The sequence below is a fragment of the Sus scrofa genome, chromosome 3 (assembly GCF_000003025.6).
Source record: "Sus scrofa isolate TJ Tabasco breed Duroc chromosome 3, Sscrofa11.1, whole genome shotgun sequence".
Classification (NCBI taxonomy): domain Eukaryota; kingdom Metazoa; phylum Chordata; class Mammalia; order Artiodactyla; family Suidae; genus Sus; species Sus scrofa.
This window is the reverse complement of record NC_010445.4, coordinates 112,006,596-112,031,784: the sequence shown is the minus strand read 5'-3', so window position 1 is coordinate 112,031,784 and position 25,189 is coordinate 112,006,596. Positions and strand designations below refer to the sequence as shown.

At 54.5% G+C, this 25,189-nt stretch overlaps 2 protein-coding genes across 12 annotated transcripts; one reads left to right on the top strand and one right to left on the bottom strand.

The window, feature by feature from the left end:
• Positions 170 to 10,622, top strand: KHK (ketohexokinase). Of its 11 annotated transcripts, none has more exons than XR_002342812.1 (10): positions 193 to 839; positions 3,423 to 3,539; positions 3,807 to 4,800; positions 4,832 to 5,226; positions 5,497 to 5,631; positions 5,819 to 5,953; positions 7,702 to 7,774; positions 8,746 to 8,892; positions 9,926 to 10,282; positions 10,368 to 10,622. XR_002342812.1 is itself a non-coding variant. In XM_021087709.1 (10 exons), exons 3-10 carry the CDS (start codon positions 4,931 to 4,933, stop codon positions 10,451 to 10,453), a joined length of 1,119 nt encoding a protein of 372 aa, XP_020943368.1. In that variant the 5' UTR covers positions 198 to 839; positions 3,423 to 3,539; positions 3,807 to 4,930; the 3' UTR covers positions 10,454 to 10,622. The 11 variants fall into 11 exon arrangements, 10 of the variants coding, with proteins under 10 accessions (XP_003125348.1, XP_020943368.1, XP_013851712.1 ...); XM_021087709.1 differs by having other exon boundaries at positions 198 to 839; positions 3,807 to 5,226; positions 9,926 to 10,014; positions 10,125 to 10,282; XM_003125302.4 differs by lacking the exons at positions 3,807 to 4,800; positions 4,832 to 5,226 and having other exon boundaries at positions 203 to 839; positions 9,926 to 10,014; positions 10,125 to 10,282.
• Positions 11,574 to 25,189, bottom strand: CGREF1 (cell growth regulator with EF-hand domain 1). Its single transcript, XM_003125298.4, is given in 8 exon segments — positions 11,574 to 12,307; positions 12,310 to 12,384; positions 12,387 to 12,600; positions 12,785 to 12,909; positions 13,002 to 13,072; positions 13,161 to 13,226; positions 14,540 to 14,630; positions 25,086 to 25,189. Coding segments are annotated over 7 exon segments (783 nt in total). The 5' UTR covers positions 14,620 to 14,630; positions 25,086 to 25,189; the 3' UTR covers positions 11,574 to 12,155.

The window sequence follows — 25,189 nt, the reverse complement described above, 5'->3', positions numbered from 1 at the left end:
GCGGGCCAGAAGGGCTCCCGCCCCCTTGGAGCCGCAGCGGGGCCTGCCTCCTGGTCGCGCCCTTGCTGCGGGCGTCCGCCAGAGGGCGCTGGAAGCCGGGACCGCGGCGCCGCTAGGCGGGCCTGCCGTCACGTGACCGCCGCCGCTCACCTCGCGGGCCCTCGCTGCTCCACCACGGAGGCTAGACTCGCGCTGGGATTGGCCGAGGCTCGGGGGCGGGGCTGCCGGGACAGCGCAAGCCGCGGCGGCTCGGGATGCCCGGCTCGGGCCGTAGCTGCGAGGCCCTGCTTCACGCCGCCCGTCTAGGTGCTGGGAGGCAGGGCAAGGGATGCCTTTCTGCTGCCACTTTGTCTTGGCATTCAAGAGGGTGCCCAGCCGCGCTTTAGAGAGATTTGCGGTAGTCGGAGTCCGTCGGACAAATGAGGAAACTGAGGGCGAGAAGTGGGAAGCGGAGCCATCTCCTGGGCCGCGCAGCCTGCTGAGCGAAAGCCGGGGACCAAGACCTCGGGGTCTGCGCTCCCAGGCCCGCTGGGGTCGGTGGGTGTGGGGGGCAGGAGCCCGGCTCCGTCCCCTGCACCCCACTGCACCCCTCGCCGCCGGAGGAGACTCCCTGGAGGAGGAGCTCAGGACGCGGAGGAGGAGCCAGGACAGCCCCTGCGAGCGGGACACGATCCTCCAAGATAAGAGGCCGAGCCCGGGAGGAAGCCCGTCAGCCGGGCCAGCCGAGAAAGCTCCGGGAGCGGCCTCATGGAAGAGAAGCAGATCCTGTGCGTGGGGCTAGTGGTGCTGGACATCATCAATGTGGTGGACAAGTACCCGGAGGAGGACACGGACAGCAGGTAGGGATGCCCGGGCCTCTCGGAAACCTCAGGGACCGCTGCCGCCGCCGCCTTGTGCCCGGCGACCAAGAATACGGGGCTGCGGAGCCGGGGCCCCGTGCCCTCTGCCTGTGGCCTTGAGTGCATTGTGTTCGCCGGTTCCCATTTCCACCCTGGGACCGGGTCAGACATCATTGTCCTCATTTTACCGAGTAAGCAAATAGAGACCCCGAGAGTCGCAGTGACTTATGCGAGGGCAAGCAGCTAAGAAGGTGCATGCAGGGCCAGTTTCTTTGTGTTTTCCTTTTTTTTTGGTCTTTTTTAGGGCCTTACCTGCGGCATATGGAAGTTCCCAGGCTAGGGGTGGCCTTACAGCACAGCCATAACAATGCTGGATCCGAGCTGCGTCTGAGACCCACACCGCAGCTCATGGCAACGTCGGATCCTTAACCCACCGAGGGAGGCCAGGGATGTGCCGGTTGTGGCTCAGCTGTACTAGTTTCCATGAGGATGAGCCACGACCGGAACTCCAGTTTTTTCCTTTTTAATAGCAAGACCTATATGCCCGCCTCTCACCGGCACTGACTTCTAATATATTTACCACATAGAGAGCTCATCTGTTTCTTTAAAAAAAAAAAAAGAAAATCGAGGTCACTTCCAAGAAGATATGCAGTTAGACTGTTCAAGAGCATTTGAAACCATGATGTTTGAGCTTCACTGTAGCTCAGAGCTTGCTGGCTGTGCAGGCACATTTGGAGATGCTGTGAGTTGTGGGTAGAGCTGGCTCATGAGACTTCTCCCTGGTGCTGAATTCCAGAAGTTTCCCAGAAATCCTTTTGACAGCAGTCAGTAACAACATAGTGGACACCATCCCACTCGGTTGTCTGGTAGAAGTTGAAGAGTCATGTGTTGGTTCCTATATTTACTCTTGATAAGAACCAAACCGTTAACACTCTAATCCCAAGACCACTTCTGTGCAGCAGAATCCGTGGCTGTCTCTGGGTGCAGTCTAGTGCTTAGAACACAGAGAAAACTTGCTTCCTGGCTCTCAATTGTCTCAGCCTAAGAACTGGATAAAAGCCTAGTTCAAGGCTGAGCTCAGGCAAGACACTGCAGCGCTGGCGGCCTTGAGGCCCCCGCATTTTTCAGGCATTGGGTGCACACAGCACAGGCACAGTCACACACTTGCCGCACAGCAGCCCATGGGAAGTGGCTAAGGACCAGTTGCCTCCTCCTCTCTTTTTCGGATGAGGAAGCCAGAGATTTGGAGAAATTAGATTTCTGTGAGGCCATAGAGTTAATGAGTGGCAGAGCAGTGGTGACACCTCAGGCGTCCTACCTCTGAGCCTCTGTCATCTCTTGAGCTCCCCGTTCCTTTGCTGCTGCCCGTCTGATGGACTTGACCCTCTGCTTTGGGCTGCTTGCTTTGCCAGGGGTGCAGGGCACCCGGGTGTGCTGCTGGGTGGACCTAGCCCTCCTGCCAAGGTCAAGCCAGCCCCAGGACTTGGCGCACAGTGAGGTGTGAGGTCTGTTCTCTGCGCGGATTCTGGGACCACAGGCTCCTCGAGAATGGCAGAGGGCCCCGGGAGGCCACAGGGTGCCACCGTCCATGAGAGCCGACTCCCTTTTCCTCTGAGCTGCTCTGTCGGGAGACCAGAACCTTGCTGGTCCCACCCTGATGGGGGCTCTTCAGAATGTGGGCGCTTAAGTGATTGACACCTCTCGAAGGAGCCCCTTCCCAAGTCCTCCACACGCCCTGCCCTTCCGAGGGTACCCCCTCCCCCAGACCCAGGGCTTGCTCCTCTGCCGAGCAGGCTGGCTGTCCACAGGGCCTGTCCCCTGTGCTCCAGTCCCACCCGGCCCAGCTCCTGGCCTCTGCCATGCCTCCTAGATGAGCAAACTGAGTGCGGACCCAGCCGCTCCCAGCATCTCAGCCGCACCTGACCCAGGCTGTCTCCATAGGCGGCTGCAGCCTCACAGGAGCTGCTGCATGGCACACGGCCAGACCCCTGAGCATGGAAGTTGGGTGTCAGTATGACTTCGAAGGGTTTCCACAGAGTAAAGCTGTAAACCCTTTCACTGAAACCTCATCCACGCTGGGACCCAACAACTTGCCATATTCAGAGACACGCAGCGCATGCAGGGCTTTGGGGGTCAGGAGACCTGGGTTCTGGTGTCGGCTCTGTCATTCACTGTTGGTGTGACCTTGAGCAGGTGCAGGCCCTCGAAGCTTCTCGTCTTTTCTCTGCATGAGGAGGCTTGCCCGGGGGAGGCGGGTCACTGTGGCTGAGGAGGGGTAACCCAGAGTCAGCGGAGCCCTCGAATCCTAGTGGCCCTGAGCGAGTGCTTTCCTGAGGTCCTAGGAACAGGTGGAAGATAGAAATTAATCACCGTGAACTTGCATTTAGCCTGCGCTGGGTCCTCAGCCACGACCCTTCCCTGCACGGAGCCTTAGCTGTCCATCTAGAAGTGAGAAGGCCGGTCTGGGTGCTTGCCGATGGGGAGCTCCCGGTTCCTACCTTCTGCAGGCCCTACCCAGGCTCAGCCCTTCTTGTCCCGGCACCAGCCTGCTGGAGCTGCCGGGACCCTGCTTGTGTGTTGCAGGTGTTTGTCGCAGAGGTGGCAGCGTGGAGGCAACGCTTCCAACTCCTGCACGGTTCTCTCCCTGCTCGGAGCCCCCTGTGCCTTCATGGGCTCGCTGGCCCCGGGCCACGTTGCCGAGTGAGTGGAGGGAGCAGGGGAGGCTGGCCCGCAGGGTGGGGAGAGGGACGCCTCGGCCCTGGGTGTGTGGGCTCTGAGACATGGTGAGGGGAGTGGGTGAGGGGCGGAGCGGGGTCCCAGCATCCCATCCCTCGCGGCTGTGGCTCATCTGCTGCTCGGGTGCTAACACCCGCTCCTGTGAAAAGTTTCATCCCCACAGCCTGTTTCCTTGGCCACTCCCTGGAGCCTGCTTCAGCTTCCCACCTTCTCCTTCCTTGCTTCCCACAGACTCTGCGGTGGCTGATGTGACTTTGCCCTTCTCAAGTCCCTTTTCCTGACTGTGCTTGTGCAGAAGGCAGTTAGGGACATGCTGTACCCGCCCTCCCTCAGGGATGTTCCGCATCCAAGGTCCCAGGGTCCAGGCCCACAGTTTCTTTTCCAGCTGAGGGGCAGGGCCGGTGCTCATGTCCCCATTGTTCTCTGAGGCGTAGAGAGCTCCCCCTGCAAAGAGCCCCTGATGCTCCGGGCTCATGCGGGGCCCAGACCCATGCCTCCCAGCTCATCGGCCTGGAGACTGCAGCCCGCAGCGGCCCACACACTTTCTCTGCGTTGGCTGCCACGGGGACCCAAGAGCCCTTTGACCCCTGGCACTGCCGATTCAGCAAGCACTTATCAGGAGGTGAGGCCTACACTTTGCCCACTGTGGGCACAGAGGCAGGCTGCCAGGCTGCTGGCCTGTAGAGCACAGCCCTTTGAACCCTGCTTTGAGAGGGGCTGCGGCCAGAGGCCAGCCCAAGCTGCAGCCAGAGTCCCTTCCACGTGAACTGGTGAGAAGCAAATAGGGGGTGAGAACCAGCCCTGTGCAGTGGGACAAGAGACCCTGTGCCAGCAGCTGCTCACCTGTCCACCTGCTTCAGCAGCTGCTGCCCTCCTGGCTAGAGCAAGACTGGGCCCTTGCTTTTGGTGGCAGACCCGCCTTTATGTAGCAATCGTGCTGACAGGTGGGCCATTCCAGATTCTCCCCGTGTGTTCAACACACACTGAAGGGGCATCCACCGTGTGCCTGGCACAGTGGGTGCAAAAAGTGATTTGGCAAACCGAACCCTGTCTCCCACGCTGTGGGAAAGCTGCTGCTTAAAGGATGGTTGCAATTAAGACAAGGAGCGATGCCCAACACAGCGCCTTCCTACAAACCTGTATCGTCCCGCTTTGGTGCTGCCAAAAGTGGGGTCCAGCCATAGTAAGAAAGGCCAGGATGGTGGCTGGACCACTGGGCATAGTTGCCAGCTCCTGGCGACGGGACGCTGCATGTCCTAAGAGCCAGGAGGGCCGGGGTGGCCTCCTCGTTGGTGCAGTCTGCCCGCGGGGCCACCCCCGGCTCACCTGGGTCCCGACCATACCGAGGGCCCACCATGCAGGGAAAGGAGAGGGTGGCGAGCGGGCCGACCAGGGCAGTGCTGCTTCCTGGCTGGCAGCGTGGAGGCAGGTGTAGCAGGATCAAGAGTCACATTAGGACTGGCAGGGCCTTCGGGGAAAGGGGTGCCATGGGGATGTGCGTGCACAGGGCACCTGCGGGCCAAAGTATCACCCTGGTAATTATTAATACGGCCCGGGCCTTGCAAGATACGGGGCACAGGGCCCTCCCCACCTCGGTTCAGACACAGTACATGTTCCAGGCCCCCCATCTCCCCCGGCTAGCTTTCTGGACGTGAGTAAAAACCCTTTCCAGCTGGCGTCAGACTGAAGGACAGGGTCAGGGTGGAGTTTGCTTCAGGACCTAAAAGAGCGTCCCTTGGTGTTTGGCTCCCTGGGCTCTAGGCTCTCCTGCCCCCTGCACAGCCTGTGAGGGTGGATCCCTGTCCCTTCCCTTCCAGCTCCTCTGCTTGCACCCCGGGGTCCCTGGTGGCCCTGCCACCTACCCTCCAGACCCCAAACCCCCATCGAACCGCGCCCCACCCCGGGTTACTCCGCCCGGCAGCTTTGTCCTGGATGACTTCGGCCGCTATTCCGTGGACCTCTGCTACGTGGTCCTGCAGAGCACGGGCTCCGTCCCCATCTCCACGGTCGTCGTCAGCGAGGCCAGTGGTAGCCGCACCATCCTCCATGCCCACAGGTTTGTACACCTGTCCGCGTCTTGCCAGCCGCCGCCGTCACCGCCGCCGAGCTCCCTGAGCAGGACCCTTCTTCTCTCCGAGGCCCCCCGGGGCTGCAGCGCCACTCCCCGCCGCAGGAGGTCCAGGCCGCGGGTAGCCTCTAATCTGTGTCTCCTTGCCCTTCCCTTGGCTCGGGCTCCCCCCCAGCTTCCTGGTGGCTGACTTCGGGCAGCGGGGTGTGGACGTGTCTCAGGTGGCCTGGCAGAGCAGTGGGGAGACCCCGTGCTCTTGCTGCATCGTCAACAGCTCCAATGGCTCCCGTACCATTGTGCTCTACGACACGTAAGGCCCCGGCCTGCCCTGCCACAGCCCACCAATCAGCTTCCTCACGGCCCCCGGGGCCTCCTTTGCACGCCCTGGGGGCCTCTGTCTTTGTATCAGAAATTGTCCCCATACCAAGCTGTTCAGTGATTCTGAATTGTTCTCAATTAGGGGAGAAGTGCGGTGGGAAGGCATGGGCTTTGCTCTGCCGGGCAACCTGGCCTTGGTCAACAGCAAGGTTGGGCCAGCAGGCCCCGGGAAAAACGTAATCCATGACGTGATTCCCCCATAATTGGCCAATCAGCAGCCTGAGCGTGGATGTGGGGACCCTGTCCTGAGGCCGGAGGGGTGGGAGACGCGATTCAAACCAGCCTGAGCCCTGAAGGGGGCCCACTGGGATTTCCGGGGTCAGCCCCAGCGTTGCCAGCCTGCAGCATGGCACGAGGAGCCGGGGTTTGAGGGTTTGAAAGGGATGAGCCCCTGCAAGTGTCCTGGCATAATGAAGCCGGAGCAAATGCCACACACCACTCACAGCCATCGCTGAAGAAAGAAAGGACCTCGGGCCAGCAGATCCGAGCCCTCCGGTGTATTGCTAACCTGGGGGTGTGTGTTGGGGGGGATATCCCTTTAGGGAGAGGCCCCTTCTCATGTCACCCAGATTCTCCCCTGAAAAATCACAAAGGTTTAGTTTACTGAGAACCAGTGTGTGCCAGGTACTCTGTTAAGGGCTGAGATAGCCCAAGCCCAGCTGGCCTGGGGTTCCGACTGTTCCTCCTGCCCAGCATGCCCTGGACCTGAGGGAGAGGCAGTCATCCTAGGACAAGATTGGTGACCTCTGGCCCTGGGCTCTTTGTGTGGTGGTGAACAAGGGTAGGCATGCCCGTTGGGCAGCCCTAGTCATCCGCCCAAAAAGCAGCAATCTCTAGCACCTCTGACCTAGGACACAACATGGGTATTCTCAGGAAGCAGGGAGGGGAGACGTGTTTATTGCCCGCTGGCCTCAGTCCAGACTTATCCACATCTATTATCTGCAGCTGCAGCAGGCCCGTGAGGCTGGGGCTCGGCCCTGCTTACCAGGGGGAAGCACCCCGGAAAAGCCCAGGCCACCCAGCCAGTTAAGTCGAGGGAGGATGCTGGCTGTGCCTTGTCTCTGGCCGAGGAAGGTCAGGGTCGACCCTTCCCGGGTCTCCACACCTAAGTCAGCCCCAAATAAACTCATCCTCAAGCCCCAACCTTGATCTCGGCGTCATAACATGAAGCTACCAGACTCAGGACAGTGGTGCTGACGCCGCTGAGGGGCACAAGCCAGTGGGACCAGATTTTGGATTTGTAGCTTTCCGGGGGCACTGCTTGCTGGGAGCCGTGTGTGGCTCAGGCAAGAGGAGTTCTGGGAATTGCGGTGTCCCTGCTCTTGGAGCATTTTGGGAGATGGGGTCTCCAAGGCATGCAGAACTGGGCCCTCGCTTGACGTAGGCTGTGGCTGAGCTTGTCCTTAATTATAGCACAATTTCAAACCCAGGGAGAGGCCCCCAGCCGACAGCCTCCAGTCCCCTGTCTCGACAGAGCTGAGTGGGGCATGGAATGGTCTCGGGCTTGGCCTGGGCCAGAGTCTGTCCTGGAGCTAAGCCTCAGAAGCCTGAGCTCTAGCCCTAGCTTCCTGCCATGCTGCAGGCAGTGCCAGGCATAGGGGCCCCAGCGGCCAGTTGGAGATCCCGGCCCTGGCTGACCTCACGCCGCCCCTTCTCTGTCCTTTCTGTCTCGTGACTCAGGAACCTGCCCGATGTGTCTGCTAAAGACTTTGAGAAGGTCGATCTGACCCGGTTCAAGTGGATCCACATTGAGGCAAGCCCTGCCCTACCTGTGTTTCAAGGGTCTCGACCTGCCAGCCCTTCCACATGGTCCGCCTCCTTCTTGGTTTCTTGAACCAAGAAGCACCTTAGAGATAACTGCATCCACCCCCCTCCTCCCCTCGCCATCCTCCTTTATGTTTTCGGGTGGGAAAGTGAGGCCCAGAACGATTGGGTGACTTGCTCATGGTAGCAGGGCAGGATGCAGGTGTTAGAAGCGGGATGCCGGCTCCAGGCAAAGTTGGGTGTTTTTTGTATTACAGGCCACCCCTCTCCTCCTGACTCAGCCTCTGGCAGGAGCCTGGCTGCGGGAGGCCTGCCCATTACCTCTGAGAAGACAGGAATGAGAGGGCCTGAGCCAGCTCCCAAATTCAGGGACCTAGAATCTTCACAAGTCTGGGTGGGAGGAAACCTTGAGAAGTCCTGAGCTCTAATCCTAGCCCCGTCATTTATTTATTGTAGGTCTTTAGACAAGTCATTCTTTTTTTTGTTTGTTTTTTTAGGGCCTCACCCGTGGCATATGGAGGTTCCCAGGCTAGGGGTCGAATGGGAACTGCAGCTGCTGGCCTACACCCCAGCCACAGCAACGCTAGATCCAAGCTGTGTCTGCGACCTATACCACAGCTCATGGTAACACTGGATTCTTAACCCACTGAGCGAGGCCAGGGATTGAACCGGCAACCTCATGTTTCCTAGTCAGATTCGTTTCCGCTGCGCCACGATGGGAACTCCCACTCTTTTATTCTTTAGTCTTCTCATCTGTGAAATGGGAGGGTTGGTCAGTGAAGTCTCCAAGGCCCATGGCAGCACTAGAATTTTGAGACTTAGGATGGGGTTCCAGCCCAGCCCACCCCGGCCCCCCTTTTCCCTCACCCATAGCACCAGCAGGGAGGGAAGAATGAGCTAGATAGGCTGGGCAGTGCCCTGCTGGTCCTGAGCTGCCTGCCCTGCCCTGCCCTACCCCAGGGCCGGAACGCTTCAGAGCAGGTGAAGATGCTGCAGCGGATAGAGCAACACAATGCCAGGCAGCCTCCGGAGCAGAAGATCCAGGTGTCCGTGGAGGTGGAGAAGCCGCGAGAGGAGCTGTACCAGCTGTTTGGCTACGGGGATGTGGTAAGGGTTCCTCGCAGCCTCCCCGTGCCACTCGCGGCTTACCCTGGTTCTTAAAGGGAGTCCACGCTTTCTTGTCCTGCCTGCCCCATTGGGGGTGGCAGTTCGTGGCTTGGGGATGTTGGCGGTGGGGACAAGGCGAAGAGGCAGACCCCCAGCTTTGGGCTCTGGTGCAGCCCTCAGCAGTGGCTAAGGAGTGGAATTTGCCACCTGGGTGAGTGCATAGGTACAAAGGCAGCCAGGGGACTTGGGCAGGGCCAAGGCAGCCAGCCACGGGGCCACCTGCCTGGGAGCGCCTTTTCCTGGAGATGCCTTTTCTTCTGTCCAAAGGACAGGATGGACCTGTTTTATGAGGTGCTCTCCACCCTGGGGCGGGAGCCACTGGAGGGTGAGAAGGGGACTTGCAGACGGTAAATTTGGAGAGTAAATGGAATCTGGGTGATAATCCCGGCATCACAGCGGAAGCTGCCTGGGCGGCCACCTTGGCTGCCCTTCAAAGATGTGGATGCCTGAGGGGCCCCCCCCCATTTTTTATTTGGTTGGTAGGAGGAGAACCTGGGCTGAAGTATTTTTTAATAACCCCCCCCCCGGTGATTCTAATGTGTGGCTGGGTTCGGAGAAGCTCTTTGTTTTAGAGATGAAGTGGGGCCCAGAGGGCACGGCTGCAGGAGGAACGCCGCCCGAAGGGGGAGCCGCGTCCACCTGCTGGTGGTGGACTGCGCCTCAAGGTGGCGCTCGAGACCCGCTTGGGTTTTCAATTGTGAGGAAACGGCCATCGAGGCACACACAGGCCAGGGGCTCTGGTGTCAGTTGACGTGGCCGTTTTCTAGCATCTCTTGAGCACGCGTGGAAATGCGCTCCTGCGGGACAGTGAGACGCTGTGCGGGGGCTCAGGCGGCCACGCTGGAGGAGGGGCATTCTCAGTGCCAGGCTGCTGGTGGCGAGGGACAGCTGGGGCCAGAGGGCTCCATATTGAGCAGGCGTGGGAATGGGCTCAGAGGGACAGCCGAGGTCAGCCCTCCTCCCCTGCCCGCAGGTGTTTGTCAGCAAAGATGTGGCCAAGCACTTCGGGTTCCGGTCTGCGGTGGAGGCCCTCAGGGGCCTGTATGGGCGCGTGAGGAAGGGGTGAGCCGGGGGAGGGTCTGCCCTGGGCTGGGGGGTGGGAGTGGGGGTCGAGGCTGGGGGCCTGGGGCGGGGGCGTGGGGGCAACACCCGGCTGAGTGAGGGTGTCGCAGGGCTACGCTTGTCTGTGCCTGGGCCGAGGAGGGCGCCGATGCCCTGGGCCCTGATGGACGGCTGCTCCACTCCAACGCTTTCCCGCCGCCCCGGGTGGTGGACACTCTGGGGGCCGGGGACACCTTCAACGCTTCAGTCATCTTCAGCCTCTCCCAGGGTGAGTACCCCGGCAGGGGGCACAAGGCTGGGGCCTGCCCCTGCCCAGAAGGCCAGGCTGACCCGGCCACGTGTTGCTCCTCCAGGGAAGAGCATGCAGGAGGCGCTGAGGTTCGGCTGCCAGGTGGCCGGCAAGAAGTGCGGTCTGCAGGGCTTCGATGGCATCGTGTGAGCACCCTGGGCTGGCATCCCTGGCTGCCGGTGCCTTCTCCCCTCCGGGCAGCCAGGCATGGGGCTGCCCTGCTCCCTGGACAGATGCAGGCTGCGGGAGGGTGCCACCTGTGAGCTGGCGTCTCACGTGGCAGAGCTGCAGAGCAAATAAACCTCCTTCCCCAGAGCCAGCTCCGTTCTGGCTGTCTGTCTGTCCTTGAGCTGCTCTGCTGGGGGTTCCAGAGGCCTTACTCTTACTGTCCTTTGTGCTCCTTTTCTCTGTTCCCCAAAGTTACCTCTCACCTAGGTGCAGAGCAGGGGCCACCCAGACCCGAGTGGCAGGAGGGCCCCAGGTTTGCTAGCAGCTGTGCCCTTGCTGGGGCCCAGCTCTCCCAGGGGGAGAGCAGCCGGGCAGGCGTTGGGGATGGGGGAGCATGGGTAGAGGCCAGACTGCTGCCTCCTTCAGGGGGATAAGACTGAACCCCTTGCACCGCAGGGAAACTTCAAATAACTACAAGCCACGGGAAGAGTGCCTCTGGGCCCCAGCGCCGTCACGAGACTCTAGCCCGGTGGCCACAGGAGTGTCCATGTGGCTGAGCCAACTTGACAGGCCAGTGGGCAGGGTGCCTGCTCTGTGGTCCGGTGGAGCCCCAGGTCCAAAAACGGCTCCAGCACTGCCCCCAGCCCGACCACCCTACCCTTGGAGCCACTGGGTGGTTCAGGTGGTGCCTCAGCCACAGATGTGACCCATGACAGAAAGCGTCCTTTGCAGAGTTCCCGTCATGGCTCAGTGGTTAACAAATCCAACTAGGAACCATGAGGTGCAGATTCAATCCCTGGCCTTGCTCAGTGGGTTAAGGATCCGGCGTTGCCGTGAGCTGTGGTGTAGGTTGCAGACGCGGCTCAGATCCTGCGTTGCTGTGGCTCTGGTGTAGGCCGGTGGCTGCGGCTCTGATTCAACCCCTGGCCTGGGAACCTCCATATGCCGCGGGAGCAGCCCTAGAAAAGGCAAAAAGACCAAAAAAAAAAAAAAAAAGTCCTTTGCCTGGGGGACCCTGGCAATGTCCATGTGGGAGTCGGGCGGGGTGTGAGGCCAGGGAATGGGATAAAGGGTGTGGGATTTAGGGGCAGACGGACCGGAATTCAGCTCTGCCATTTAATTAGCTGTGTCACCTTGGGAACAGTGCTGAATTGATGGAGCTCATTCTGCCCGGTCAGAGAATGATTGTGAAGACAAAACTCACAATGTATAAAGTGCCCAGCCTGAGGCCCGGTGTGTCCCAAGCTCTCAACATTGTTGATACAGGGTGCTGGGGAGCTCTGCCCTGAACTGCAGGAGGACACTGGGTGTCTGACACTGGGCAGGGGGGACCGGGGGTGGCTGGGCCCCAGGGCAAGGCTGAGCTCTGTTCCCGGGGTGTCTGCAGCCGGCTGTGGCCTGGAGCTGCACTCCGCCGTCGCGAAAGCTGACCTCCCGCCCTCCCGAGAGGCCTGTCCACTCCCCAACCCTCTGCAGCCTGAGGCCGGGGCTGGACCAGTGGATCCACAGCCCAGGGGGGTGGGTTCATTCTGCGTTTCCCTGAGCTGCACAGAAAGACCTGCCACCTACTGGGGCCAGGGGGAGGGCACAAGACGGCTGTCATCCCAACATAACACACCCCACCCTTTGGGGCGTATGTTCTGGCACCAGGACTCCGAGGGGTGCAAACCTGGAACCTCGAGGTTTATATCTCATCGTTCTCCAGCTGAACAGCATGAGCCTCAAACCCATGTGGGGGGTTCTGGGACCCCAGTGTTTCCCCCAGAAGCTCTTCTGCTCCCTCCCCAGTGTCCCTGGCTTCTACCTGCTCTCCAAACTCCCCTCCAGGGCCTGGGCTTCTCTTTCAGCCTCTGCCTGTCCCCCAGCCTCCTGTACAGGCTCCAAGGACTCCCTTCTGGCCTCCACCTGTCCCCAGCGTCTTCTCTGGGACCCAGGGCTTCGTGTGCTTCTTGTCTTGATGGGCTTTTAGCCAACAGAGGCTGCCCCCCTGCATCTTGTGGTTCCAGGGCCTCTGTGGGCTCTGCATGCCTCGGGGCCTCTCCGGGGAAGTTGACAAGCTCTGCAGGGGTCATGAGCCCGTCCCCATTCAGATCTTGGGTCTCCAGCACCTCGTCCACGACCAGGATCACCTGTGGAAGGGTCTGTAAGTGACCGGAGATGCTCCCAAGAGCCGTGACCCTCCCTCCCTGCCATGCAAGTCCGGGGGCCTCTTTTTCCGGGGGCTTCACCAAAGGAGTCCTGATGAAGAAAACCAAAGCCCCAAGATGCTGGGTCTCCTCCGCAGGAGAAGGGCCCGCAGCCGGCAGGGCTTACCGGGTTGGTGGTGGGAGAGCCAGCGGCTCCAGGGGCCAGAGCTGCTGTCAACATGGACAACAGCTCCAGGCCATCCAGCTGTCCACTCTGGTCATAGTCGTGGAGGGCAAAGAGGTAGAGGAGAACTGAGGAGGAGAGGCCGGATCAGAAGAGGCGCCAGGGGCAGGGGTCGGTCCCCGCTCTGGCTGCCCTGAGCCTCCCAGCCACGGCCCCTCACCCTGCTCCCGGCTCATGTGCTCCGGCTCCTCGTCCATCCTCTCGAGTCCTTTCAGGAAGCTCTGCAGAAGTCTGGCGGAAAAGGGGAAAATCAGCCCGTGAGAGGCCAGTCTGCAGCCCCAGGCCGGACCCTCAGGCCCCCAGCACAGCTGCTACTCACCGAAGCTGCTCCTGGCCTGGCTGAAAGGGGTTGGGCAGAGGCGGGAGCTGCACGTCAGGGTCCAGCCTGGAGGAGGGAGGGAAGGAGCAGCTTGGCAAGAGCCTCGCCGAGGGCTGGCCTCACGGCTGCTCATGGAGTTCCTCCCCGGACCCGAGGGAGCTGCTTTTCCACGTCCCCTCAAACCTTGTGGGGACAGGGCCCTTCTGGTGCCCTCAGAAGCAGAAACATACTCCCCAGACTCTGCCTTTGCAGGTTCCAAACTCAGATGTTAAGTGAAAATCCCAACAAAACATGCAGGTACGTGGAGGCCAGAGGAGGCCACACGAGTCGACACAAGCTCGAGACCCAAAGAATAGAGCCCAGGGGGAGGCAGGCCAAGCTGGACGGTGGCAGCTCTTAGACTGTGATGCTGGGAGCTGAGGGACAGGTCTCCGGCTGAGCCTGGTGGCACTGCCCAGTTTTTACACACCCAACTTGCTCCATGGCACAAAATGGACTCTTTTTCCCCCCGAGGGGAGGGCGTATGTACTGGCTTTAGAGTGTCAGTCTGCTCAGGGCCTCTCTGTTCGCCTGGAAAGCTCAAACTTTGCTCCCAGCTCTGCACAGGGATCCCTGTTTGCCCAAGTTAATCCAGACATGTGATGCCAAAGAGCTGGCAGGACCTGTCACAGCAACTCTGGTCACTGCTGCCAGCGCTTGCTGCTGTTCCTGTATCTGCCCCCTGATCCCCACCCAGCGTACCCACTGTGTAGTACTGATACACAGAACCTCGAGAGATACTCAAATAAAATAGAAATGAGGAGTTCCCATTGTGGCGCAGTGGAAGTGAATCTGACCAGGAACCATGAGGGTGCGGGTTCGATCCCTGGCCTCGCTCAATGGATTAAGGATCCGGTGTCGCCATGAGCTGTGGTGTAGGTGGCAAATGTGGCTCGGATCTGGTGTTGCTGTGGCTGTGGCGTAGGCCGGCAGCTGTAGCTCCGATTCAACCCCTAGCCTGGGAGCCTGCATATGCCGTGGGTGTGGCCCTAAAAAATGCAAAAATTAATCAATAAAACTCAATAGAAATGATATGCTAATGATCCCTATTTCTGTGGCGCTTCTACTCTAAGGTCTTGATAAGAGGACTGCAGCTCCTTCCCACGCCTCTAGCTTCGCGCGCCACTGGAAAGGCGTGCCTGGGGTCTGAGTGAGGCCAGCAAACATGTACTGAATGCCACTTTGCACAGGGCACTCCAACAGGCACAGGACAGAGGCTGGGGTGGTGGGGATGATCCAGAAGTCAGGGGGCCTACGCCCTGAGAAGCCCACCACCCCTCCGATTCTCCAGAGACGCCCCCTGCTCCCAGCCCACGGCCCTGCCCTCTGCGTCCCGTTACCTGAAGGTGCCATCCTTGGGGGCGGCCTGACCCAGAGGTAGCAGCAGCAGCACGAACATTCTCATTGTCAAAGGGAACATCCTTCCTGCAACTGAAGCAGGAGCAGAGTTAGGGAATCAGAGGAAGGGGTATCTGCCGCGGGGATGGTGGGTCGGTGGGTTAGATGCCTCTTCCCTGCCTCCACCTGCTGCCCGGTGACGGGACTCATGTGCAAGGAGTCACACGCGGACATCAGCCACCCCCATGGAGCTCTGCTCGAGACAAATCTTCTTCCAGATCCAGCGTGTAAAGCCCATAAAGCAGACCGCTTTGGGGAAGCGGAGCTGCAGGCAGGAGCCCTCGTGCCCCACTCCCCTTGCCCTGCCAGCCCCCCAGGTGCTCAGAGAACTGGAGGTACATGACTGAGTGAGTTCATTCCATTCATTTTGCAGATGGAAACTAGTTCAGGGAGGTTAAGAAAAAGGCCAAGTTAGAAATTCAGAGTCACAAAAAGACCAAACCTTAAACAGAGAAGGAAAGCGATGGTTGGTTTGTATTTATTAAAAACTCATGGAAGAATAAATCAAAAGAGACTCAGACTCCTTGAAATAGGGCTACACTCGAGTAGGGCTTGAAAACACAACAAATCAGAGTCTATCCAACAGAGGTCCCAGGAATTGCTATTTACTAAATGCAGTTAGGAAAACCAGATCCTGATATAAAGAAAAAAACAAAACAGAAACCTGCCTTTAGACCTACACTGTATCTGTCCACTGGCAGCCTAATCACTTGATTGAAAATAGTCAAGCAGAGGACTGATAAAAAAATGAAGCTTTCTGATTAGTCCCAGGATTGTGTACATATTATGTGAGTTTCATTATATTTCTTTTTTTCTTTTTTTTTTTTCATTTTTGGCTGCATCTGTGGCATGCAAAAGTTCCCAGACCAAGGATTGAACCTGCACCACTGCAGTAACCATAGCCACCACAGTGATGCCAGATCCTTAACCTGCTGAGCCACAAGGGAATGCCTCATGTGAGTTTCTGCGGGAGCCGAGACCATCTAGAGCTGAGGCCTGAGACCTCAAACTCATCTCTAGGAAGACAAATCATCAGGTGCTTGATGGGCTAAAGCAGAGGATCAGGAATCCTGTGAAATGGTACCCTGCACTCTGGCTGGCATTGAACTTGCCTGGAGAAAGGCACAGAGATTTCAGAAGATGCTCAAAGAGTTCCATGACCTTGACAAGGTTCAGAACCACTGCAAGGGAAGACATCAGCTTCCAAGAGATCCCTCCTACAGCCGCTGAGCATCTGGCCGATGGGCAAATACATGTGGGAACATGGCTGCGGCTGTGCCAAGTAGAGCTGCCTTGAGAAGGAAGCAGCAAAACATGACCGTCTATAAGTAGGTGAAGCTACCGAGAGTCAAAGAAACGGTCTCCATTTTTCTATGCACACGTTGCTCCCAAAGATAGAGTGAGTCTACGCAGTTTGTTGGTGTGACCAGCTAGTACACAAGCCACAGCTGCCATAAGAGTGGTCATGAACTTTGGCTAGCAACACAGATCCTTGGGCTTTAGTTGCTGTAGCCAGGAGAGAAGAAAGTCTTGGACCCATCCCAGGGAGGCAGTTAGGAGAACTGAGCTCTCCGTACCACTTGGAGACTCTCGGAGGTCCCATCACAGTGAACACACCTCAGTGAAAGGATGGACTAGAAAAATAGACAGACTTCCGTGTCTGCGAGTATGAGAATAAATGAAAGTTACCACAAAGCTGGATAAAAACAGCACATAAAATACATCTTTTTAAATGTACTGAGTTGGCAAGAAAGTTAAGAACTAGCCAGAGTACAAAAGCACGATGAAAACAGTAATCCCTGGGGGGAAACAGTGCTTAAAGTCAACTTCTGCCTTGAGAGCATCTGCCAAACCAAACCAACCGAACTTGAAATATCAGTTCAGTGGTTTGTGCAGGAGAGGAGAGCAGAGTGGAAGCCTGAGCCTGCCCTGTGTGGAGACCAGAGGAGGTGCCCTACAGAGAGCTGGGATTCAAACAGCTGTAATATAAAATGTAACTACACGAATAAAAAGGAAAAACAGACTGTTTAAAAAATGCAATGAGTTAAGTCAAACAGATTAGACACCGATGATGTGAGAATAGTGAACTGGAAGAGAGATCTGCATAAATGATCCAGAATGTGGTTCACTGAGTTGAAGACAAATCAGAAAGTACGTGGAAAAACCGGAGACTATTAAACAGTGACAATTATGTTAATATATGGGGGAAAAGGGGGACTGAGCTACATTATCAGACAACATTAAGATTAAGGTGAGGAGTTCCCGTCATGGCTCAGTGGCAATGAACCCAACTAGTATCCACGAGGATGCAGGTTCGATCCCTGGCCTCACTCAGTGGGTTAAGGATCTGGCGTTGCCATGAACTGTGGTGTAGGTCGCAAATGTGGCTCGGATCCTGTGTTGCTGTGGCTGTGGCATAGGTTACAGTGGCTATGGCTCTGATCCGACCCCCTAGCCTGGGAACTTCCCTTTGCCACGGGTGTGGCTCTGAAAAGACAAAAAAAAAAAAAAAAAAAAGATGTGAGGATGGTTATTTGGGAAGAGAGTAGACACACCTATCAACTTTGTTAAATATGCATGTAAATTTTTAATAATCACCAAAAAAAATAGAAATGGAAAGTTTGCCTCAAACCACAGAGAAAAAAGGGAATGGAATTTTTTTTTTTTTTTTTTTTGGTGGGAGGAATGGAATTTTTAAAAAATCAATTCAAGGAAGGCAGAGAAAGAGAAAAAAAAACTAAAAATTAATTAAATAATTCAAAAGGATGACAAACAGAAAGCATAAAATAAGATGGTAAAAATATATTCAAGTATATCAGTATCATAATTAACACAAACTGTATAAACTCATCAGTTAAGAAATGGAGATTACTTAAAGGTATACAAAACAACATAAAGTTACGTGCAATTTTCAAGAGATTAACCTAAAAAGTAAAGACACAGGAAGACTGAAAGCAAAAGAGTGGAAGAAGGATATATAAAACAATACTAGAGAAAAGCAAGCTGGCATAGCTTTCTTGACATTAAACTAAATAGACTTTAAGATGCAAAGTGTTCTTGTAGGTAACAGAGTGTCGCTACAAATGCACAAAAGTTAAATCCTCTAGGAAAATATAATAATTCTGAACTTACATGTATCTAATAACATAGCCTCAAAATACCTAAAATAAAAACTGCCAGAACACTATACATCGTGAGAATGGCCAAAATCCAGAACAGTGACAATACCAAATGCTGATAAGGATAGTAAGCAGGAGTTCCCGTCATGGCACAGTGGTTAACGAATCCGACTAGGAACCATGAGGTTGCGGTTCGATCCCTGCCCTTGCTCAGTGGGTTCATGATCCGGCGTTGCCATGAGTTGTGGTGTAGTTGCAGACGTGGCTCGGATCCCGAGTTGCTGTGGCTGTGGTGTAGGCAGGTGGCTACAGTTCCGATTAGCCCCCTAGCCTAAAATGGGACAGTCACTTTGGAAGAGAGCTAGGTGATTTCACACCAAACTGAACATATTCCTTCCCTACAATCCAGCAATCGCACTCGTTGGAATTTACTCAAAGGAGCTGAAAACGTATGTCCACCAAAAACGCGCATGCAGATGTTTAGAGCAATTTACTCATAATTGCCAAAACTTGGAAGCAACCATGATACTCTTCCAGGGAAGGATTTGTTATTATTCAGGGCTAAGAAGGAATGAACTATTCCGCCATGAAAAAACAAGGAGAAATCGTAAATGCATATTACCAAGGAAAAGAAGCCAATCGGGAAAGGCTACACACTGTGTAATTCTAATTACATGACATTAAGGGAAAGGCAAAAGTACGGAGACAGTAAAAAGATCAGTGGTTGCCCAGGGGTAAAAGGGATGGACAGACAAAGCACAGAGGATTTCAGGGCAGTGAAAATACTCTGCCTGATATTAGAATGAAAGAAACATGTCATGACACATTTGCTCAAACCCCACAGGATGTACGATACAAGAGTGAACTATGGGCTTGGGATGATTCTGATGTGTCAGTACAGGTTCATCAGGTCATCAGGTACCACTCGGGGGGGACATGTCGATAACAGACGAGGCTGTGCATGTGGGGGGCAGAAGCCAGATGAACCTAGTTTGCTGTGAACCTAAAACTGCTCTAAAACAAAGTCTGTGGAAAAATGAGCATAAACTCAATCAGAAAAATCTAATCTGCCACTGTGGTGGGAGAATTGAACAGATCTCTTACAGTACTTGAAAGATGAAGCAGACTGAAAATTAGTAAGAATGTGGATGATTGAATAAAACACGTACTAAGCCTGAGCTAGTGAAGAAATAGAGACCCCAACTTCAATCACTTTGCAAGTACATATTCTTCTCAACGCATGTACAATATTTACTTATAAAAACTGACAAGCACTGGGCCAAAGAATGTGACTCAATGAATATTAATCAGTTTCATACTGTTATATGACTAAAATGCAATTTCATTAGGAAACAATAACAAAAATGACGTAAAAAAATCTCATTTATATAAAAAACTTTAAAGACACACATATGACTCAGAGAAGAATATTGTCATGGAAATTGTTAAATACTTAGAATTGGATAATATTGGGAAAATATACATCAGAACAAGATGTATATATTCTCTTACTCATGTTTCCTTCAAATCATATAAATCTTTCGTCTTTTACTAAAAACTTCTGAGAGGAGGAAAAAAAAAAGATATATAGCAAAAGCAGTATTACAGGGAAAATGGATTGACTTAAAAATTATATTAGAAGATAGGCTAAAAGTTAATGAGTTAAGCTTCCAACTCAAGAAGCTAGTAAAAGGGAATACACTTAAACAAGTTAAAAGGAATGAAATTAAAGGTAGAAGAAATTTAAAATACAATAGAGTAATAAATCCAAACAATGTTGTTTCTTTAAAAGGACGAATGAACTAGACAAACCTCTGACAATTTTCATTAGGAACAAAGAGAAAAGGCACAAATAAACGACATTAGCAATGAAAATGGGAACGTAACTACAAAAATAGGAATCTGTAAACTAGCAGATATAGCCATTTTCCTAGAAAAACATGACAGCAAAACTGACACCAAAAGAAAGAGCAAATTTTATGGAGTTCCCTGGTAGCCTAGGGGTTAAGGATTAGGCGTTGTCACTGCTGTGGCTGGGTTTCAGTCCCTGGACTGAGAACTTCCGCATGCCACAGGCATGGCCAATGCCCACCCCCCCACACACACACAATTCTCTCTCTCTCTCTCTTTTTTTTTTTTGTTTTTTTGTTTTTTAGGGCCGTGCCCATGGCATGTGGAAGGTGCCAGGCTAGGGGTCGAATCGGAGCTACAGCTGCTGGCCTAAGCCAGCCACAGCAATGTGGGATCTGAGCCACATCTGCCACCTACACCACAGCTCAGGGCAACGCTGGATCCCCTGACCCACTGAGCGAGGCCAGGGATGGAACCTGCATCCTCATGGATACTAGTCAGATTCATTTCTGCTGCACCACCAGGGGAACGCCCCACGATTCTCTTTATAATAGCAACAAAAAAGAATAAAATACTTAATAAATTTAGCAAAAGAAATGTGAAATATATTTGAAAAAAAGAAATAGCAAACTTGAATAGTCCTGTAAGCCCTGAAGAAATTGAAGTCGTGAGTATTAACCTATATTGTTTGAGGAACTACAAACTCTATCTAGAGCACAATCTGCAAATGTGTATTAACTGCCATACGACTGTGACCCAACAGTATCACCCTGGGGATTACATAAGGAAGAACACAAATGGAAAAGAAATTATAAAGACATTTATAGCCGTGCTATTGATATTAGTCAAAGAACTGTAAAAAAAAAAAACCTGCATGTGTAACATTTAGGCAGTGGCTAAGTACTAAATCATAGTATGTGATAGAGCCACTTAATACGATAGATTATTTCAAATTCATAAGTTTTAAAGGAAAAATGGAGAGATCTGACTATATCAAAAGTTTAAATTGCTGTATCATGAAAGACACCGTGAGTCACTTGCAAGAAGACAAGTGATAGAGGACTGGAGAGAATGAGGCTCAGAGCTGTCTGGGTGTTCAGTAGGGTGGAGACACAACTATCTCCATAGAAGCTCCATGGAGCTGAGTGGAAAATCCAAGCACTGCAGAGTTAGGTGTCTAACTGGTGAGGACTGAAAGGAGGCCCTGCACGCAGGGGGCTGGGGGATTAGGAAGCAGTGGCTTCGGGACGGTCTAGGTGAGGGGACAGGAGGGCCGCCTCGCCCAGTTCTTGGGATCCAGAGTGCTGCTGGTTTGAAGTGGGGGGGGCTGAGGGCTCCAGGCTCTAAGGTGGAAGGAGGGGGACCAGCCGGCCTGAAGAGGCCCAAAGGAGAACGCCTGAAGGTGTGGATCCTGGGACTGGGTGCCACAGAAGACACCAGAGGAAGCCCCAGCAGAAGGCAGGACCTTTGGTGACAAAGACCAGGAAGGTGAGCCTCTGTAGGGAAGGCAAGTGTAAGTTTGAGGACAAGGACAAATGATTTCATTTCTTTAATATCTGTGGAGCACCACGATATGTGAATTTCTATCTTCTAAGTCGAAATGACATATCCTTTTTCCTTCTTACAGCCTGCAAATGTACAAGTAGGAAAAGATACATATGTTAAAACAATGATCAAGACAAAGTCAGAGACACACAGGCTCGTTCAGCAGTAGGTGGCATAGCCCAAAGAGGAGGCGTCCTAACCTCAAGATACCTAAGTTCAAATCCAGGCTTTGCAACGCACTGTGACTTCTGTTTCGGAATCTCTGTAACGTGAGGCGGTGTGAGCACCTCTTGGGGTGTGGTGAGGATTAGACAAGACCAGGCTCGTAGGGCGCAGTGTCTGGTCACACAGTGAGGCATTTTCCTTCCAGAAGTTTATCCGGACTGCTCTGCAGTGGCTTCACGCAAGCCACCGTCCTGGTCTCCCCACCTGGTTACGCTCGAATTGCTTCCTCCTCCGCATCTGTTTATGGCCAGGACCTTGGCCAACGAGAGGCACTGGAGTAATTTAAATCCCTCAGAGCTGTCAGAACCTATTCTCCAGGCTTAGTGGGTTATCATCACTAGGAGCTGCCTTTTCAAAGACAACATTTGGAAACTACAAAGAATGACTCTGGTGGTATCGGTTCAGGCATAAAGGAGAAGCACCCATCAGATCCCACAAATCCAGTCACTCAGCCGGGCCAACTGTGCTGGTTCGAAAAACATATCTACCGATTCTTTTTGTGGGAAATAGCTCAAGTCGAATTCGCCTCCTCTGGACTGCCACGGTCACAGCAATACTACAGCAATGCCAGATCTGAGCTGCATCCACGACCTGCGCTGCAGCTTGCGGCAATGCCAGATCCTTAACCCACTGAGCAGGGGCAGGGATTGAACCCACATCCTCACAGACACTATGTCAGGTGCCTTGCTTTTTTTTTTTTCAGGGCTGCTACCGAGACATATGGAGGTTCCCAGCCTAGGGGTCAAATCAGACCTGTAGCTGCGGGCTTACAGCAGAGCCACAGCAACACCAGATCCAAGCAGTGTCTGTGACCTACACCATAGCTCACGGCAACGCCGGATCCTTACCTCACTGAGCGAAGCCAGGGATCGAACCTGCGTCCTCATGGATGCTAATCAGACTCATTTCCACTGAGCCACAATGGAAACCCCACTATGTCAGGTTCTTAACCCACTAAGCCACAATGGGAACTCCCAGTGACTCAGTTTTAAAAGAGGGGAAATGAGCCCATGTGACCTCAAAGTCTGGGTCATAGTAGGTGACACGGTTTATGCTTGGTTCTGGTTCCCCCATCCCAGTTTTTTTTTGGCTGCACCAATGGCATATGGAAGTTCCTGCACCAGGAATCAAACCTGGGCCACAGAAGCTGCAGTGACAACACTGGGCCCTTAACCCACTGCACCACAAGGGAACTCCATCCCCCCTTCTCCTGACATGCAGACATGCTTCTCTGGAGCCTGGAGGACGTCTGCCACGCTGGAAAGACCAAGTGGAGAAAGCGCCTAGGGACAGGGGTGCTGGAGGAGCCCCGAAAGTCCTAGCCTCCAGCTGCTCACTTCCAGGCCCAAGGGCCAGACAGGTGGGAGAGCAATCCGGCAGGCGATTCCCAGCCCCAGGCTTCAGGCTGCCCGAGCCAACACTGATGGAGCAGAACCGAGCTCATCTCCACAGTCCTGCCCAGAATGTACACTCACAGGCTAAGTCAGTGCTATTGTTTTCAGCCACTGAGTCTTGAGGTGATCTGTCAAGTTGTCATAACGATTAGAAATGGCTTCTTGCCGGTCACACAGGGCCCTGCTCTCAGAAGGGCCCTGGGCTTAGTAGTCTAATGTTCTGCTGGCTCAGTCTTGAAGTTCTTAATCTTATTTTTGCACTGGGCCCTCAAAAGCATGACCTGGTCCTGAACCCTGGCCACATGAATGACTGACACGCTCTCTTCCTCTTGATCCTATGTATTCGTCACCTGCATGCGACTATTCAACATAGTGGACACAGTGACAGAACCAGCCAAACCTAGGTGCAAATCCCAGATCTACCACTGTCCCTGTGACCCTGGGTAAGTTAATTACCTTCACTCAACTTATCTGCCTAGTGGAGACAATACAAGTCCTTACCTGACACACAGAGTTACAGTGACTAATTAAGCAGATAATAAATTACTCCTTGCACAAACTAATACAGTGGTCTCTTGTTCCTGCCTCTGCCACTGTCTCTATTTAAAGAAAACCCTCCATACCCACATAGGAGTAATCTTCCTTTGCTGGAACTCCACTGCTCCAAAACCTTCAATGGCTCCCTATTTCTGTTACAGCTCAGCATCTTCACCTGGGCATTCTACAATCAGATATCAAGTTACCATTTTATTTTATTTTATTCATTTTTTTTGGTCTTTTGTCTTTTTAGGGTCTTGCCCATGGCATAAGAAGGTGCCCAGGCCAGGGGTCGAATCGGAGCTGTGGCTGCCGGCCTACACCACAGCCACAGCAACACGGGATCTAAGCCATGTCTTTGACCGACACCACAGCTCACGCAACACCGGATCCTTAACCCACTGAGCAAGAGCAGGGATCGAACCCACAACCTCATGGTTCCTAGTCGGATTCCTTAACCACTGAGCCACAACAGGAACTCCACCTCTATTCTTTAAAGTCAGGCTAAGGCACCTCAAGTGACGTGTAATGTGGCTGGTATAATGTGATTTCTTCACACTTACACATTTCTAACTATTTACGAATGCTTTTGTAAGCAACAGAAATAAAGCTGTTACTGAACCCCTGCCTGTCAAATAAAAATGTTCCTAATCATTTTCTATAACTACGATTGCATAAGCATAATTTACCCTAATGACGACACAAATGCCACCACAACGGTTAGAACTGTCATATGATTCAATAGTTATTCACATCTCACAAACACACACATCCCCCCCAACACACACACACACACGTTCACACACTCTGACCCTCCAGCCTCCGATTTCTTCAAGCCTTTGCACCAGTGCATGGGAGGAGAGCCTGGCCTTAGATTTAGACCTCTCATCAAATCTGCCTTCGCACAGTGCCAATGACAGCATGGCGTTCTCAGCAGGTGTCATTGTCTCTGAGCCCTGGGACCTTCACTTTAAAAAAATGCGAACTGCGTATCCATCCCATAGAGGCTTGGGGAGGATGCAATGGAAACATGTAGGCTGAGTGACCAGCAGTGAGCAGATGCTCCCTGAGTATTTCACAGACTCTAGGATGGGGCAGGGGCCTTTTTTTTTTCTTAACTCGCATCCAGGGTAAAAACTGCTTGTGTCAACGGTCAGCAGCCTCTACTGGACTTTCCAGGACAGGAGCCTAGCGCCCCACAGGGCATCCACTCCATTTCTGGCTCTTTCTGTCTGAGGTTATTTTGAACTCAATCGTCTCCCTTCACTTACCCCTCCAGTGCCCCCTGTGACTTCCAGCACACACCCTCCCCGCAAGAGAAAAGGCAGGGGCTAGACGGCCAAATGGGTCCCACACTGCGCGCTGGGCTTCCCCTGCCACTTCCAGCTGGGTGGTAACCTCGGCCCCTCCCGGTCCCCCTCTCCTTCCTCTGTCAAACGAGGACGAAACCCCTGCCAACCCCCGCCCCCAATCCCCGACTCAGCAACGAATGAGACACCCGAGAGAAAAGCGCTTCGGGGAATTGCGAAGCCCCCTCCCCGGAGCGAAGGAGCCCGGGCCTCGCGTTCCAGGCCCTCCCTCTCCCTGCGCTCAGGGGTTCGCTCCTCGGAGACGGGGAGAGGCGCCCGGAGGCGAGCGCCAGCGCTGCGAGCCGCAGGGGATGCGGAGGGACTGCGCCTTCAGCATCCGACCCAGAGGCCAGGAGGCCGCCCGCCGTCCCGCCCGGCGATGCGCCGCATCCCCGGCGGCCCGTGGCGGCGTCCCTGGCCCCAGCCCGCCTGGCCCGGGGCGCCCTCCGGGGCCGGACCCGCACCCACCTGCGGCGGCGCGGCGCGGGCCGGGGTCCCGCTCGGTCGTCGCTCGAGGCTGTGCGCCGCCGCCGCCGCCGTCGCCGCGCCTCGGCTCCCGCCGCCCAGCCCTC

Bases quoted from the DNA above. Each gene is read 5' to 3' on its own strand.
- KHK (XM_021087708.1), top strand. From the start codon at position 800: ATGTGGTGGACAAGTACCCGGAGGAGGACACGGACAGCAG. The intron at 5,632-5,818 runs GTTTGTACACCT...GCTCCCCCCCAG, and splicing joins ACCATCCTCCATGCCCACAG to CTTCCTGGTGGCTGACTTCG. The intron at 7,775-8,745 runs GCAAGCCCTGCC...GCCCTACCCCAG, and splicing joins TCAAGTGGATCCACATTGAG to GGCCGGAACGCTTCAGAGCA.